Source organism: Pyrus communis, chromosome 14, assembly GCF_041283825.1.
Source record: "Pyrus communis isolate YQ-2024b chromosome 14, ASM4128382v1, whole genome shotgun sequence".
NCBI classification, from domain to species: Eukaryota; Viridiplantae; Streptophyta; class Magnoliopsida; order Rosales; family Rosaceae; genus Pyrus; species Pyrus communis.
In genome coordinates this window covers 11,798,822-11,816,086 of record NC_142578.1, presented here as the reverse complement: position 1 = coordinate 11,816,086, position 17,265 = coordinate 11,798,822, and the positions used below count along the sequence as shown (strand labels likewise).

Sequence of the window (17,265 nt, the reverse complement as noted above, 5' to 3'; positions counted from 1 at the left end):
TTATGAACGTTTAGTTTTTCAGTTTTCCCTCAAACCAGTCAACTTTGAGGCTATTTTCCGGCCATCTCCATCAACCATTGGGCTTCTAAATAGGTATAATCTTATTCTACACTTTATTATCTTCATTTTGATATATTATGGGTCGAATTTGGTTAAAAAATGATTGAGTTACGAAGCTTTGAATATTGCCCAAACTTCTGGCCAAGAGTTCCGGGACACTTAACGGAGTTTTTAATGGAATGACCAAAATAATGGATGGTAGACATTCTTAGGGACCACTTCTATTGATTTGAAATTTCAACAACCAACGTAATGTGTTATGCAAATCTTAGGGACCATTTTGACGATTTAGCCATTAAAAAAATAAAGGACAAAAAGAAATTAATATATGGTACAAATTAAAATTTAAAAGAAAATTGGTACAAGTTAAAAAAAGGGTTGCAAATTAAAAATGGGTACAAACTACAAATAGAATATATGATAAAAGTTTAGTCATAAATATATACTAAATGTAATGTTTCTAACACTAAATAAATGACGTTTATTAAAACCTAAGGATCTTGATCAAAAATTAAAAAGGAATAAGATTTTAATCAATGGAGTATAAAAATAGAAATGAAAACCTAATTTCTCAATTAAAAAATAAATAAATAAACCCCACTTTTCTCTCATCTTCCTCTATCTACATTCCCCACATTCTCCTACCTTTTCTCTTCTTCTTTTTTTATTTGTCTTTTTTTTTTTTTTTTTTTGAGTTGTCATTTGTGCTTATTAATGATAAGTCGTAATAAAATAAAAAAACAAATTTAGTTGCACACATGTAGCGTGTGTGCCGATTGCTATTTTTTTGAAGTTTTTTTTTTTTAATTTCAAGATCTCTTATCTACAGTATAAATAATCAACTTTTTAGTCTGACGTAGTACCAAACGATTGGCAAAATAGTTAGTACCAACCAATGCACAGATGCTCTAAGATGCATTTTAATATATTCTTTAAAGATACTTTAAGATGAGTAGAATTTAAATCTCAATTGTTAAACTGCTTAAAATTAAATATCGATGTTCACCAATACATCAAATAAATATCAACATTCAACAAGATATCAATAAAAAATTTAAAATTCATCTTATCAGTAATTAAAAAATAATAATCACTTTGATCAATTTCTAAAATAAACTAACAGTCCTTTTTTGTGCCAAGAAATATACTAGGGCCGTTACTTTTATTTATTTTTTCTGTTTATTTTTGGTTCTGTTAACAGTTAACTCTTGACGGTTACGGACGGAACCAGGAACAAAGCCCGCAGGAATATGGAGGAAGATGGAGGAGAACCACCTCAACTGCCCCGTCCGACGAGCTCCAAAGCCCCAATCTCAGAGCCACGCCTTGATCCGCAGTCCACTTGTCCCGAATCCACACTCGACCCCAGTGAGGACGATCGCACCGATTCGAAACCCACCTTGCTGAACCAGACCGAGTTATTCCGAGCTCTCGAAGTGGTCGAGAGAGACTCCCTGGCCATCGCCGACAGCTTCACGTCCCTCTTCGCCTCCCTCCGCCTGGCCCTCTCGGAGGTCTCTCCCTCCTTCCATCTCAATTTTGTTTTGTGTTTGGTTATCGAGAAAGTGATGAAACGGAAGGAAAAAATTATGTTTTTTTTTTTTCTGAAATTTTTAATTTTCCCTTGATTAAACCCTAATTGAATGATTTGGTAATTTTTCTAATTACGAAGGTTACTAGCAACTCAGTTGATCACATGCATTGCTTTGGTGAAGCTGCCGGCCGCCTTCAAGAATCTGGTATCTGTTTATACAAATCATAATAAATATTTAATTTTGGGGATGAATTTATGAAAAATAAAATTGAAAGGTGACAATGTGATTGGATTTTCAATTTCAGTTCTTGATGCTGCTACCAAGGGAAACCGGTATATAAACTCATGTCTCAGGTATTTGCTAAACGCTTTGATCATCTCGTTTTGTGATTCGATAGATGTTGGGAGATTACAATTCCGAGTGTTATGATCACGCAGAATTGTTGATGCATATGATGTGATATGGTTGTGTAATTTGAATAGCGGTAACCACGAATAACGGTTTCATCAACTTGGTTTCTTCATATAAATTGATGGCTTGTTACCAATCGAACGAGCGAAAACATGGAGTTATTTGTTTCCCTACTAATTTATGTCTTGGTTTCTTCATATAAATTGATGGCTTGTTACCAATCGAACGAGCGAAAACATGGAGTTATTTGTTTCCCTACTAATTTATGTCTTGGTTTCTTCATATAAATTGATGGCTTGTTACCAATCGAACGAGCGAAAACATGGAGTTATTTGTTTCCCTACTAATTTATGTCTTGGTTTCTTCATATAAATTGATGGCTTGTTACCAATCGAACGAGCGAAAACATGGAGTTATTTGTTTCCCTACTAATTTATGTCTTGGTTTCATCATATAAATTGATGGCTTGTTACCAATCGAACGAGCGAAAACATGGAGTTATTTGTTTCCCTACTAATTTATGTCATCTGGGAAAAGGATTTTTGCAGTCAATGAGTTATATAGAAGCATATAATGTTTGCCAAATTATGTTTTCCTTTAACAGTGTGGCACATATTCTTGTTGTAACCGGTCACGGAAGTACTTACTCAAGGAAGTGTTTACCTGTGCTGGAACAAATCTGGTGATGCCTTGCATCGATAGCTGGCTGTATCTCAGTAACGCTGTCTTATGTCACTGTTGGGTGCTTGGTTTTAGGATGGTTAAACTTTTAGGTCCCTCAAAACGATGGCTTTTATAAGCAAGATGTTGAATTTTCCTTTTTTTGGCAGATTAAACGAAGAAATGAAGGGCGCTGGCAGTCTAGCCTTGCAGCTGTATCCTTAACAGTTACTTTGGTTATATACCTATGTGTGGTTAAGAATTCAGAATTCCCTTGACCTGAAGAAGGCTGTGGTTTTGTGATCTGGGTTTTCTTTTGGTTCCTTAAATGCATGACCAGAAAAATCTTGAGGAGAAATGTTGACGCTCTCGACTCAGGCGTGAACAAGCTCCTTCACCTTCCATGATGTCGATCTGCCGGATTTTAGTACCGAATTAAGTGTGTGAACTAGTTGTCCAATACGGTTTAACTTAAGCAGATGTGCTATGTCGTTGGCCGATAAGCGTAGAACCTTGAGAGCATATGTGAAGTGTTATGTTGAAAGAAATATTCATGCGTATGTTCTTTGTTGTTGGACCTTAAAAGTCCCACTAGTACTCGAAGATTGACTCAAAAAGATGATTGTAAAGATTTAATCCTCTACCTTGTTTGGTGGTTTCCTGACCCAACTTGTTACTGGGTTTTGAAAGCAGGTCCAAATAATATAACTATCAAAAGGGCCCTCTCTATGGCCTTAATGTAACCTTAAGTTGAAAACCTTGACTCTGCTACTAGCAACGTAACATGGTAACCGGAATGTCTCGCGTCTAATTCACGTAAATGATAAGTTCGATACGTATTTATTACTTGATTCATTGTGCAATTTAGCCCAAATCCGAGCCAAATCCTCGGTAGAATATCACTGTGCACAAAAGAGCGGAAAGAAAATGTTATTGGCACAAGTTTGGACAGGGTCCAATTATCTATCCTACATCTTCAGTTACACGTGGTAGTTTATTCACAACCTAATTGTGCTATTTTGTTTATCCAAAATATTTCCTTGGATACCTAAAGGCACTACGTACCAATACAAATTTGATTATTATATTTGATCTACTAATAAATTGAGTGACCGAAGCCGTTAATTAAATCAAAATAAACAGTCAAATATGTTTGAATGTTGAATATCTGTAGGTACTAAAAAAAATCGATGAACCACAGACAATAAAAATAAGGATTTTTATCACAAATGGTTCCGGAAATTGACCCTCACCATTAAGATGGTCCTTGAAATTGAAAATCAATCAATGCAGTCCCTAAAAATAGATGTCGCAAATTAATGTGGTCATTCCGTCACAGTTTTGTTAAAAAACCTGTTAAGTGCTGATTTGGCACATAAATGGGCCCCATAAGTCCTTTTTTCTCACAAATGGTCCTTGAAATTGATCCATGACATCAAAATAATCCCTGAAATTGACCTGGGACACCAAAATTGTCCCTAAAATTGAAAATTGATCAATGTAGTCCCCCAAGTAAGTGTCTCAAATCAATGTAATCATTCCGTCACAATTCTATCAAAAATTCTGTTATGTACTGATATGACATATAAATGGGTCACACAAGTCTAATTAAATTAAAAAAATTAACAATTTAGTGCTTAATAAAAAAAAATTGTCAACCTAAAAACCCACTCCTACAATCACCTCTGATCCCAGTCCACATTTCTCTACCTCATTCGCTCTCTATTCTCTCAAAAAAAAAAAAAAAAAAAAAAAGAAAAAAAAAATCTCAATACACCAATCTTTACACACTTCGACACTCTTCGCTGAATTGAACCTAGATCGAGATCACCTTTGGTGACGGCTTGGCCCATTGGCAACAACTTCTAGGACATCACCATTAACATTTAGGCGATCAACATCCTCACAACCTTTATCTTGGAGAGGTTGTTCGGCGCTTTCCTGGTGGTTTAGTGATGCAAAGAAAGACGAGGTCTGCCTTGAGATAATGAGGTTATAACTGAGGTGCGTCCATTGTTGGTTGAAAACTTTTTCCACACCCCATCTTAGGCCTTGGTTAAGCTTTGTGCCTTTGAGAATTTATGGAAGGGAGCTCTTTTTGGAGTAGGCCCTACTATAAGAAAAGAAAAAAAAATTCCATTGTGCAAAAAGGTATTTAGACAACTTTTTTAATTAATAATTAAACCCTCTTCAGCAAATAACACATTTTTTTTTATAGAATTGTGACAGAAGGATCACAATGATTTGCGACACCTATTTTCAAGGACTACATTGATTGATTTTCAATTTTAGGGACCATGTTGATGGTGTGGGTCAATTTCAGGGATCATTTGCGATAAAAACTCGTAAATCTTGTGGGGTCCATTTATGTGCCATATCAGTACTTAACCGAATTTTTAACAGAATTGTGACGGAATGAGCACATTGATTTGCTTGATTTTTAATTTTAGAGATTATCTTGATGTTGATGGTCAATTTCAGGAGCCATTTGTGATTAAAACTCTTAAAATAAATATAAGGGATTAATGGGATAATAGTCGTGAGTTTTAGGCAGATTAAAAATTTGGTCCGGTGAATGGTGTTGAGTTCCCAAAGGCCGATGGGTTAATTAAAGCTTTGTCTTGGAAAGATTTTGTAGTATGCCGGAAACACGGTTTGGTATACTAAGGCCTGGTTTGATACTGAGGTGATTCTGAAAAAAGCTGGTATAAAAAAAAGCTGGGAGCTGTTTTTGTGTTTGGTAAACATTCTGCTTCAGCTTTTTTTCATAGTTTTGGGTGAAAAAAAGCCAAAAACAAGAAGCTGCAAAACCCAGCTTTTAAAAACTGGCTTTTTTTCACATCTGTTTTACATAAAAGTTTACTAAACACGATAATACTAATTTTTTTTTTTCAAAAACACTTTTACAAAAAAGTTTACCAAACACTCTGCTGTTTTATTTCACAGCTGCTTATTCTCATAACACAGCAGAAACAGTTTTTTTTCACAGCATAACAATACCAAACCAGCCCTAAGTGTCATAATACAATTGGTGATGCTTACCACCTTATTAATTATTGTCAGATGACTTTAAATATTGTGATTTGCGTGGTAAGTAGATTAAATCAAACTCATCCATAGTAATCAATGAAGCGGTGAACATTACCACCACTTAAGGGTGGTGAACAAAAATAATTCTCCATCTTTTTAGGCTATATTTTGTAGACCAAATGATATGGCGGTTGATGATTGGATTCTATTTTTAATTATTTAGAGAAAGAATCCAACCATCAACCGCCATATCATGTGGATTACAAATATTATTTTAAAAAATGGTATCTTTCTCTAGCATCACCCTCATAATATTCAGAGAAGAAAATAACTCAATTAGCCTAGCTAGTTTGGTGAGGCTACTGTTAGAGTATTTTCAAGAGCAAGTTCTAAAATTTTGTTAAATTAGCAAGTGAACAATCTCTATTTTAACAAATTTTGAATATTTTATTATTGACAATTTAAACTCATTCATTCATTTACTAAAACCTCTCTCTCTTTCCGCTACTCCTTGGTTCACGAGTCCACCATTGAGTTGTAATTTTTTTACATTTAGCATATGAATAGTGACTATAAAAATTTAAAGAACAATTGAGTTGTAATTTTTTTACATTTAGCATATGATCAATGACTATAAAAATTTAAAGAACAATTATTCACTTTACTATTATATAAAAGTCCTTTAGAGATTCTCTTGGAAACGAGTTTTTTAGAGTTGACTCTTTTAAATAGAGTTTAAGTGGTTTTACAGCTTCTCTTGGAGATACTCTTAGTTCATCAGTTAGCAGAGCATGCTATGAATTCTAAAGCTCGCTTGGGGATGCTTCTAAAAAGGCTCTTGCCAACTAAAATTAATGTTGACAATGTTTGACAAAAAAGTTTAAAAGCGTTTATGGGTGGTAGAAGTGTTTTCAAGAGAATCACCTGTTCCAAGTGGCGTTGTTTCAAAAACCACATCAATTTTTGTGTTGAAATTTTAATTTGTTTATAACAAATTAACTTCTAACAAAAGGGTTTAAACCAGAAGTACTCATATAAAAGAAAACCACGACTAGTAATGTTGTTACTGCTTTTAAAATAGCTAACAACGCTTTTAGAATTTGACCCAAAAATGCTAAAGGTGATATTCAAATCAATACTTAAGCTACAAACTGGCACAAGTTTTACGAGGGAGACGAAAATCAAACTTAGTGTGTGTACATTTCCAATCTTTCACTTGATCAAATAATAGGTCGGTCTTGATTGAAATTGTTTTTAAAATGATTGAAAATGTTTTTTTTACGAAAATGTTTAAAAAATCAATCTTTAGTAAAAATGCAAGTGAATTCTAGAAAAGCACTTGAAGTGCTTAAGAAGCACATAACTGATGTTTTTTTTATAGGGAAGAATTTTAAGTACTTTTAGAACCCAGAAATATTTTCTTCAAAAGTGTGCTTCTAAACAAGCCCATAGATAGTTATCACCTCCCATGATTTCACCGTATTAAGCGTCGACATATCCCTAATTAATGTCAAAGTCACAATTATAATTTGTAACACATGGGCACATAGTTATTTAGAACTAAAAATAAGCAAGTGGCCCTTTACTGCAGTGGTGGAAAGAGGTTGAGCCCTTACATGACGGTGTGGGTTCAAACCCGTCGGTGACAATCTAACATCTAATCCAACAAATCCATCGTTTGACTGGAAAAAGAAAAAAAAAAAAGAGTGTTTTTGTACAGTGATGTTTGATACATAGCAATTATCAACTTGAGCTAGCTACAGTGTTTTCAATGGTGACAATCTAAATGTATCAATTTTTTTCAATAGTCTCGACAGTAGTACATAAAATAAACGGTTGTGTTGAATTAAGAACATACTATTTTTTTTTTCTTACTTACCAATCTAATAGATAAAAAAACGGGACTACTCAGAGTTTAGACTATTGAAAGCATACTCCTAAATGCATGGACATCAGATGCTAGGGTTTAATAATGGAGTGATATAGCCAAAACAAAAAGAGCCATAATTCAAAGATATGAATGTGGTCCACACCCTTTCTAATGTTCCTCTGTGGAGGTGGAGGAGTGGCGTTGAGAGGGAGTGCTAGCTAGCATAGTCCCACTTTGCTCGAGTACAAGTTTTGGAATATGTAATAAATAAGGACATGGACACCCTTTCTTTGCAGGCAGGTTTTGCAAGGAGGAAATTCTACCTAAGTATGGGAACGGCTCGATTTACGGCTCAAACCTACCACCGAACCGGAAGAGGAGGCGGTTGGAGGAGGTGGAAGAGATGGAATTAGGGTTCAAGTTGGAGATGATCTGCTAGTTGCGAAGCACCATCAGAATGTGACAGCTGCTCGAATGGCGCAACGTGTATTTAAAATATCTTTACTAATAGTATTATATATCAGCTGGTGGACAACACAAATAGGATGGCGTGGAGCATGTGTGACCATTGGATTTCATATACGAGACAACTTACTCTAATACCATGAAGAAAGTTGATGTTCTACCATAAAACCAATTGCTAATATGGAGAATAATCCAATTATTTATAAACGCATACAAAGTCCATTTCTTTTCTGATGTGAAATTCATACTCTCAACGTAGATTGTTCCACGATAATCTGCATGTACCGTAATCAGCCCAGGCAAATGAAATAGACCGAAACTGTTGTTGGAGTGTTCGAGAAAACCCTTCCAAGAGGTTGGCATAATAATTGAATTTCGCTGCTGAGATGGAGTTGAAAGGATTCGTCAACTACCTCCATCAAGAAAGCATGTGATACACATTTCACTCAATAGGTGTCAAAAAGTGTCAATTTCTCTATCTGATGCTAGATTACAATGGTCCCAACTCCCCTTGAACTTCATATGTTCCATCAACATTTCATCTCAACTTTACTCATGAAATTTAGCTTGTAACAGTGAGTGAAACATGATCCTTGCAAAGCAGAACCTAAGAAAAAAAGGTAAGAACATGCAAAACAGTATAACAAAAGATTAGAAAAATAAGAAAAAACACATCAAGAGGGAGCGATAAATCGGGATACACTAAAAATTTGATTCCAAAGTGGCAAAAGATGCGACAATGTCGCGTCATACCAAGTAAATGAAGAAGTAGTCGAACCCCAATTCGATCAACAAAAACATTACTCCCACGAAAGATGTGTGATCAACACACGCATGCGCTCCATTAATTTGCCCTCAACCATTCCTCTAAGAACGCGAAGAGACAGTGTAGGAGTAGGTGGAGGAGATCAGACAAGAAATAAAACTGGAGTCACTTTGAATACATGTGTGTGATGATTTCTGGGATGGAAACAAATGAACGAAGGCTTGAACTTGGGTGCGAATTTGGAATCTCTAACAACATAAGCCATGAATTTGGAATTAGAATTTGGGTGATCAAGATACTGGCGGCTATTTTTTAAAAAACATAAAGACATGTGAACTTATTTTCGAAGAAGACGAGAATGCCCACTTTAAATGTGCAAGGTCCACAAATATTCTCACGCAGTCTAACAAACCTGGAGGCTTGAGCAGCATACTATGATACCACCCAGTTCCCTTGCTCGTGGGAAGATTGAAAAGTCAAAGACATTAAAAATATCATTATTTACTAAATCGTATCTTTAATACATTACTGATTTAAGATCAACTCAAACAAGTAAAGAATCCTCATCACAATCAATCAATGATACTTTCATCATCATCCCAAGAAATTATCTCATAGATAATATCTTTGGGATTATTATTTTGTCATCTATCTTACGGATGACACACCTTGGTCAGTGAAAAACCGCCATGTGTATAACAAAACTCTAAGACAATGGAATTTCGACACCACACTTAGGAACTGATTCTATTTAATTAAATTTTAATGTCTACCACCGACTTATAAACAGTGGCGATTGTGTATTGGAGACTGCTCGACCATGATTTAGTGGCTGCATGGTTGCTAAAAGGTTTTCACACCGAAAACAGTATGCAATGAAGCAGTTGACACCAACAGAAACGGTGTTCTCTGTAGCCAGTTTTCTTGTAGTGATATGTAACAAGAACTTGAATCTATGTACCACGATCAATCCCTCATTTTAGCTAACACATCCGCAACTTTATCTTCTATGAAACATTGCCAATTCATGCCTTTTTGATATATGGATAGAGATAATAATAACCTACATGACAATAATCCGACATTCATGTAATAAAAGTTGTGCAATTCGAGTGTCATGTAAAAATAGTGGTTAACTTGAAGGAATAATCAGTAATGCTATTGTGGCCTAAATTTAATTGAGAGAGAGAGAGAGAGAGAGAGAGAGAGAGAGAGAGAGAGAGAGAGAGAGAGAGAGAGAGAGAGAGAGAGAGAGAGAGAGAGAGAGAGAGAGGTGTAAGGGAAATTTTGTTTGTGTCTTTTTCCTACTTTGTGCCTTTATCTATAGTAAACATAACATACTTTCTTGCCCAACAAGTGAGAGCACCTAAATATAATATACTAGGATTTACATACCCAAATATGATATTATAATTTACCCAAACTATTACATACCCAAACATGATATTATAATACCCAAAAAAAGTTAATTAACAAGTCAGTTAGTACTACGGTTTAATGATATTTCTCTTCACTTGTAAGTGAAAGGTCTTAAGTTCGATTCTTCACAAAAACGAATTTGAACCACATTATTGCTAACTAATTGTGATACTAAACCTACTCGTCTCCTTCAATATAAATAATATTGTTTGTTAAAAGCAAAAAAAATTATCAAGGAATTGAACAAGAATTTGATCAACTTTATTCTCAGAGGGCCAAATGTCACCGGATGGAGTGAAGTGCAATTAATTGAGCTTTAAAAATACAAGCATCTCCAAGTGAAACGGTAAACCTAAGACAGAGACAAAAATGGATGTGGACATCCGACGGCTGTTATCCACACACGTGCGCTGCGTGTCTCACCTCCCAACTCCCAGCCGCCGTCGAGAGATGCTTGAATGTTAGGTAGAGGACTACCAAACCCTCAAAGATCTTCATTTTCTATGGACCAGTGTATGGGTGGGGGCCCACAAATTTTTCATCTTCTTTCTCATTTGTCTTTTATTTATTTTTTTAAATAATTTTATTTTGAATTATTGTTGTGTCTGGTGTGATTGGGTTACATGGTGCTGGACATGCTGAGCCACAGGAGCCTCGATTTTTTTCATTGGTGCTCCTCTTGAAAATCATTCAAACCATACCAAAAAAAAAAAACTTCTAGAAACTATCATAAATTAGTATATATCTTCTCCTTGAATTTATTTGTCTTTTGTAATTTATACTCTTTTGTTTTTGTTGGCAAGAAATTCAACCTAGAGGTCACACGTTTTCCATTTTGTTTTCACATATATTGGCGTTAAGGGAAACAAAAATAATTCAGTAATGCTATTCTTAGTATGTTTTCATACAATATTTATATATCACCTTATGTGGCATTTGATGTGCCACATCATTTAAATTAATTAGAATTTAATTTAAATTAAAAACCATTTAATAAACCAATAATTAAAAAAAAAAAAACTAGAATTAAATGGTGATTGTGGCATACGAGGAGTCTACTCCTTCCTTTCCCATTCAATCTTGCTTCTTCTCCCATTTCTTCTTCCATGCCAGTTCTTTCACGGCAATTTTTTTCTTCAGCCGCCTCGCCATTGATGGAAGCAGACGAAGTAATGGAACAAGCATTAGCATAGTCTGTCATGGCGTGGAAGATCTCAGGCAGGCAAGTTTTGAGACCCCCAAGTGACTTTTCCCTCACCTGGATACAGTGTCTGTGGTGAGCTTCGCATTCTGCTTCCATTATCTTCTTCAATATTCAACAGCTTTTAGAAATGCATTTCTTGCTTAAACTTAACAATTTCTTTGTATTTATAAATCGTAAATGTTGACCTTGAAAGAGGTTTAAATATCGAGAGAGTTTTCAATGGTCTCGAAACATATGTGCTTGGTACACTACATGTCATAACACAATTAAAGGAGAGTTTTTTAAGTGTCTCTCCACTCATATCTTAACACGTGATATACCTGCCCAAGTGAGCTTAAATTTCAGCTTCAATACTGAAGGAAGATTTTCATTGATTTTTGCAAACATGCAGTTGATTTGATCATGCAGTTGCTCATAACCCTAGGAGGAGGAAGGAGGAGGAGGGAAGAGCACATGATACTTAATTCAACCTATTGATGAAACACATACAAGCAATGGTATTGAGACCTGAAATAGCCAGCTATCGTGATCGTCATGATAAAATAGCACAAAATGTATTAGCTGCTTGTAATTTGATTTGGAATTCATATATATTCTTAGCGGATGGGAGGGTTCAACTCATGACTCCATCTAGATGATGTTGTATCAAGGAGGAACAGACTTAAAGTGAAGATTCGTATTCATGTAATTAGTTATTTTTATACTAGATGTACTAGAAATCATAACTTTATGTGTTTTGACTTTAATTAGATAAAGTTTTTCTAGTGGATTGTGGATTTTCAAATTGTCGCCACTTTTTAGCTCTGTTTCGAGATGTTCGATATCATTTTTAAGATTTTGCTAGTAACGATCGTGACCTCGTAAATGCAAATGAGTTGTTCAATCTTTGACATGATTCCTTGAGAAACGTAATGGAAAAGATATTTGGTGTATTTAAATCTCAATTCACAATTTTTAAGTCAACACCTCCATTTCCAATTAAAGCACAAGTAGAGTTAGTATTAGCTTGTGCAGTGTTGCACAACTTTCTTCACAAGGAGTGTCGTTTTGATGATAAATCTAAAGATGAAGCAAATTATGATGAACCGGGTAATCAAATTCAAGAGCAACAACGATAAATTGCTAATGCATGGAGAGCTGCTATAGCTACAAATGTGGACATATGATGTGAATGATAGGGTTCAAATACGACAAATAGAGGGGATTACATGTTTTTACGGATTAGATCATACAATTATGTTTGAAAAACTTTAATAGCTAGTATATTTTGTAAACATTGAATGTGGACATGTCAAGAGCAACATCCTCCTGCGAACTTGTCAAATTCAAATAGTACTCCCATTGGTCGTCTATTCCATCTAATTGAAACTTTGCCTGTTATGTTGTTCTTTGGTTGGCTTTGAATTGTCATACTTTTGTTCAGGTAGTGCGGTTACGTAAGGGTAAATTATGTTTGTGGAGATGAGAGTTTCATGTATGCATGCATGTACAATATTAATTAGTAGCTATGTCAGGTTGATTAGCTTGATATAATTTGTATTCCTTCCCACTAGCCTTTGGGTTTGTTTGCTAGTCCTTTAATCTGAAAGCAACTCTTCAATTAGACTGTCAATCAATACCCAATTAGCCAATTAGGCCATTAAACATGTATATCCTTTCCAATTTAAATTAATAAGATGGATTTGCCGGTACACGCACTTAACTTATAAACATATTACTTGGTATGTGGTCTGACAATTAGCAGCAGATGGTGGATGTGTACTGTATACATGAAATCAAAACCGTTAATATCATGTGAAAATCTAAACATGTACATGCATTTGAAGAAAAAAAAAAGCTTAAGCAGATCCATTGATTGACGTGATAAATTAAAGTCACAAGAGTTTTAAGCTCAATTAACTCATTTTAAAAATAAAAGCCCCCAATATATTTTTTAAAACCTAACTTCAATGTAGTTTTATATATAGTGTTTAAGTGAATTTATCTATAACTCGAGATTCAGAAATTGGATCCCTCTCTCACAACTTTATTTGATTATTAAAAAGGTATGATTATTATTTGACACTTTAAAAATTTTATTGTGCACACAAAACTTTTGATGCATAAAAAAAAGGGAATTTTAATGAAAAACTTCCGGTATTGTTTACTTTAACAAAAAATCATATTTTTACACTAAAAAGTCAATCATGATACTATTCACTTTGCCCTTTATTTTGTCCTTATTATTAAAACTCAAAGTTTTCAAACCATTTTCATTAGTTTTCCATAAAAAGATACTTGTGAAGAATTCACAATAAAATCTTCAACAGTGCTGTTAATAGCACCATAAAAGAATTCAACACCCATACACGAAATGAACCTCTTTCACTTTTTTTTTTTAATTTTAAATTTTCTTCTAAAAAGGGGGTCATCTGGTGGCTTCGCCATGACAGCCCATCATTTCGAGGGTCGAGAAAACTCATAAAGGCAGTTCAGCCTCTCCTTACCATCATTGTGCGATTCACCAGTGCTAGAAATTGAATTTGAGCAAAACATGATATACGGCATATGGGCTCGGAATTCATCCTCACCATTGAATCACCACGTGGTGGTTGAACCTCTCTCTGTTTTCATTTTCTGGAAAAGTTGTTAGTCTAACCGTGTAATGTAACAAGACTAAAATCTCCATATATTTAAATATCTCATTAGAGTTGGAAGTTTCAAGTTCCAACTATGAAACCCTGAATCCGTTGTACATTAAAATCTATACTCAAAGTTGTACATTTAAAATCTAGTGGTACTCTTCTTCACCGGAAGTAAGAGATATTATGTTCGATTTTCGTCAAAAGTAAATTTAAAACACATTATCGTTATAACATTGTGAGGCTTAACTAACTCTCTCATCCTCTTAATGTGATAATATTGTTTGTTAAAAAAAAAAAAAAAATCTAGTCCCAATAAGTAAGTAAAGTTCACAGTGAAGTCATAAATAAATGAATATGTAAATCCCAAATCAGAGTTAGAACATTTTAATTTGCAGTAAAGTGTCATGTGGTTATATATGTAGTGCCAAAATAAATTTGTTCTTTTCTGGTTACAAATAAATAAAGAATGATATAGGCAAAGAGAATGAGGTGGCCAATAATCCACGTCCAATCCCACATGTTTTAGAAGATTAATGTTCCTGACAAGGTCAAAAAAGTGGTTGAAAATAATGATTTAAGTTAACTAAAGTATATATTATTGGCAGGATCTATGACATTACTTGGGAAGAATGACTATTGAGTCATTGACCATTACAGTTTAAACAATGCGATAAACTAATAGATGAGAATTGTTGGTCACATCACATGCAGAACTGGTAATTTCATTGTTTATTATTTTATGTAATTATGTGTGTGTTACGTATGATTCGCCCACATGTTTACTAATTTGTAACAGTTGAGACATTTCAATTGTGGAATCTTTAGATAGTGAAATAAACAGAGATATTGCTGGGAATAAAATAAGGATAATGTTAGCTATATTACAATTTTTTATTAAATGACGTGTCATTAATAAGAAATAAGTACATTAATCAACGTTTAAATAATAATTCAATCATCAACAATTGTGTTATTTTGTTTACAAAATTTAATCTCTCTAGTATTACACATAAAATAAATCAATGAAATCGAGTATATGTGGTTAACCAAACCAAGCCAGCCGACTGTTTTTGGAACATACTATATTCTATTTATGTACAAAAACAACACACCATCGTGCCTTTAGTTCTTCTACTGATAATGCTGAGGTTGTGTGAAGGATTTAAACAGTATAAACTCGTATAAACGGCATGCAATGACACCTAACGTCACTCCACTTTACTATTGTAATTACATTTATGTATATTTTGTAATAATTGTAAAATCGAAAATACAAAATGTATAAATCACCTCAACAATACTAGAACATGTTCTAAACTGAAAAAAGGTTGCTCGAAATATATGACGTTTAGGGATGGATCAATGTAAAGTGTTAATTTTCAGATTGCAATTCTTAAGTCATTTTGTTAAAATTTTTTAGTACTTAAAAAGTTGTGAGAGAAAATTGTGTGCGAATTTTTGTTGATGTAAGTTTACATTATTTTATGGTTTGATACAAAATGTAGTTTGTTATAGGTATCGATATTCTTCAAGATGTACGTAGAAAATTGTATGCTAATTGAAAATACAACATGTACGTAGAAGTACATTATTTTAAGTTGTTATAGATATTGATATTCTTTAAGATCTCAAGAGAAAAAAAAGTTCAATAGCAATGTAATTTGATTGTGAAGCCAAATTAAGGTACATATATACAACTCTTATACACTCTTTCTTTGCCTCAAGCCTCACAAAACATAATCTGAAATCCATGCATTCGGTTAGTGTTTTCATGTTTCAGTTGATTTGATGGTATTTGATTTGTTAATATCTACGTTTACATCAATTCTTTTAAATTTTAAATGTAACGTTCGGAAGTTCATTTTTCTCCTTATGTAATATAGTGATAATAAAGTAGCAATCGAATATGCATTGTAAGATCTTGATATGCAACTAGAGCAAAAATACCAAAAGATGAATAACATAACTAGATATACGATCTATCAGATTCAGAGAGACTATATTCATACCCATGTACATAAAGATCGATGCATGTATCACCTGATACTTGCGCATCACCAAACCCTTCACTCACCACGTTAATGCCAAGAACATGCTTGTGAACATTTGCTACCATGTATAAGAGAAACCAAACTGAAGGTGAAAGCTAGGTCTTAAAGGCTGCACATCATTTTTGGTATTATTTCTTTTGTTTTTCTAATTACGTAGACATAACTTTTTTTCTTTCCCTACACATTCTGACATGATAAGACGTGGGTATCTTTTTTGTGTTTCGTTTTTATGATATATTTTCTCTCCTTTTCCTAAAGTCAGATTTTATGATCTAATGTTTATAATTATAATCATTGGGTAAAGGAAACTAGAGCACGTGCATCTAGGATGGTAATGAATCTAATGATGGTCGATATATTCTCATCAGAACTTGTCCCGTATCCGTATGAAGCATGTTGGATCAATCATTGATTTTAGATATATCATTTTTTCAAATCAAATAAATGTGTCGCCAATGTTTCTTGCAAACCTTTCAATTAAATACGAATGTTAATTTTTTTAAAGTGTGTTGGGAACGATTTTTATACAAGTGTGTAAGAGGAAAATAGACATGTTAGACATTGTTACACTGGTATATATGTTAATGCCTAAGTTAGACTTAGTGGAGGTTAATGAATGTGCAAGGTCTAGTTTATTGGTAGAGGAACATAGACCTCTCCTTGGTAAATGACCATGTCTTTATATAGCAACAAGCATGAACTCGACGGTGATTCTTTCGGGCACATGAGGAGTCCCGTTATTGGCTGATTTGAGACTCGTATAAACCATCTATTAAGTCATTAGTCGTTTGACTTTAAAAAAATGTGAAAATGTGTGCCAATTAAGAATTCGGCTTAGGAATATCTCTTAACCATCAAATATCATGGCCTATAACTGGGTTATGATCAGAATTACAATCCGTTGTTGATCCTAAGGAATCATTTCTTATCTAGCCTTAGAGCATCCCCAATGGGGGCTTTATCCTCCTTGAGACTATCACATTTGTAGCTCTAATGAAAATTTTCATCCCTAGTAAGCCAGAAAATGGGGCTACTGTAAAGTTTAGTTTTAAGTGTTTGGCTTTCCTTGTCAAATATTGTATTTGTGTAACACATGTTCAATTTAGTTCTAGACTACATTATCTGATTATGGGATGCTGCTACTGGGATTGAACATTCAAGGACGTGGCT

The 17,265-nt window shown here is 34.1% G+C and overlaps 1 protein-coding gene and 1 pseudogene across 2 annotated transcripts; both read left to right on the top strand.

Moving 5' to 3' along the window:
- Positions 1–1,233: 1,233 nt before the first annotated feature.
- Positions 1,234–3,330, top strand: LOC137713624 (uncharacterized). 2 transcript variants are annotated; one of them, XM_068452946.2, is made up of 5 exons: positions 1,234–1,574; positions 1,733–1,799; positions 1,900–1,948; positions 2,837–2,881; positions 2,955–3,330. In XM_068452946.2, exons 1-5 carry the CDS (start codon positions 1,311–1,313, stop codon positions 2,992–2,994), a joined length of 465 nt encoding a protein of 154 aa, XP_068309047.2. In that variant the 5' UTR covers positions 1,234–1,310; the 3' UTR covers positions 2,995–3,330. The 2 variants fall into 2 exon arrangements, with proteins under 2 accessions (XP_068309047.2, XP_068309046.2); XM_068452945.2 differs by having other exon boundaries at positions 1,235–1,574; positions 3,007–3,330.
- Positions 3,331–11,246: 7,916 nt separating this feature from the next.
- On the top strand, positions 11,247–12,860 carry LOC148691238 (uncharacterized; annotated as a pseudogene).
- The last annotated feature ends 4,405 nt before the right edge of the window (positions 12,861–17,265 follow it).

Excerpts from the sequence above, each read along its gene's own strand:
- LOC137713624 (XM_068452945.2), top strand. The coding sequence starts at position 1,311 with ATGGAGGAAGATGGAGGAGAACCACCTCAACTGCCCCGTCCGACGAGC. Across the intron at positions 1,949-2,836 it reads TATATAAACTCATGTCTCAG|ATTAAACGAAGAAATGAAGG; the intron begins GTATTTGCTAAA and ends TTTTTTTGGCAG. Across the intron at positions 2,882-3,006 it reads GGCAGTCTAGCCTTGCAGCT|AAAAATCTTGAGGAGAAATG; the intron begins GTATCCTTAACA and ends ATGCATGACCAG.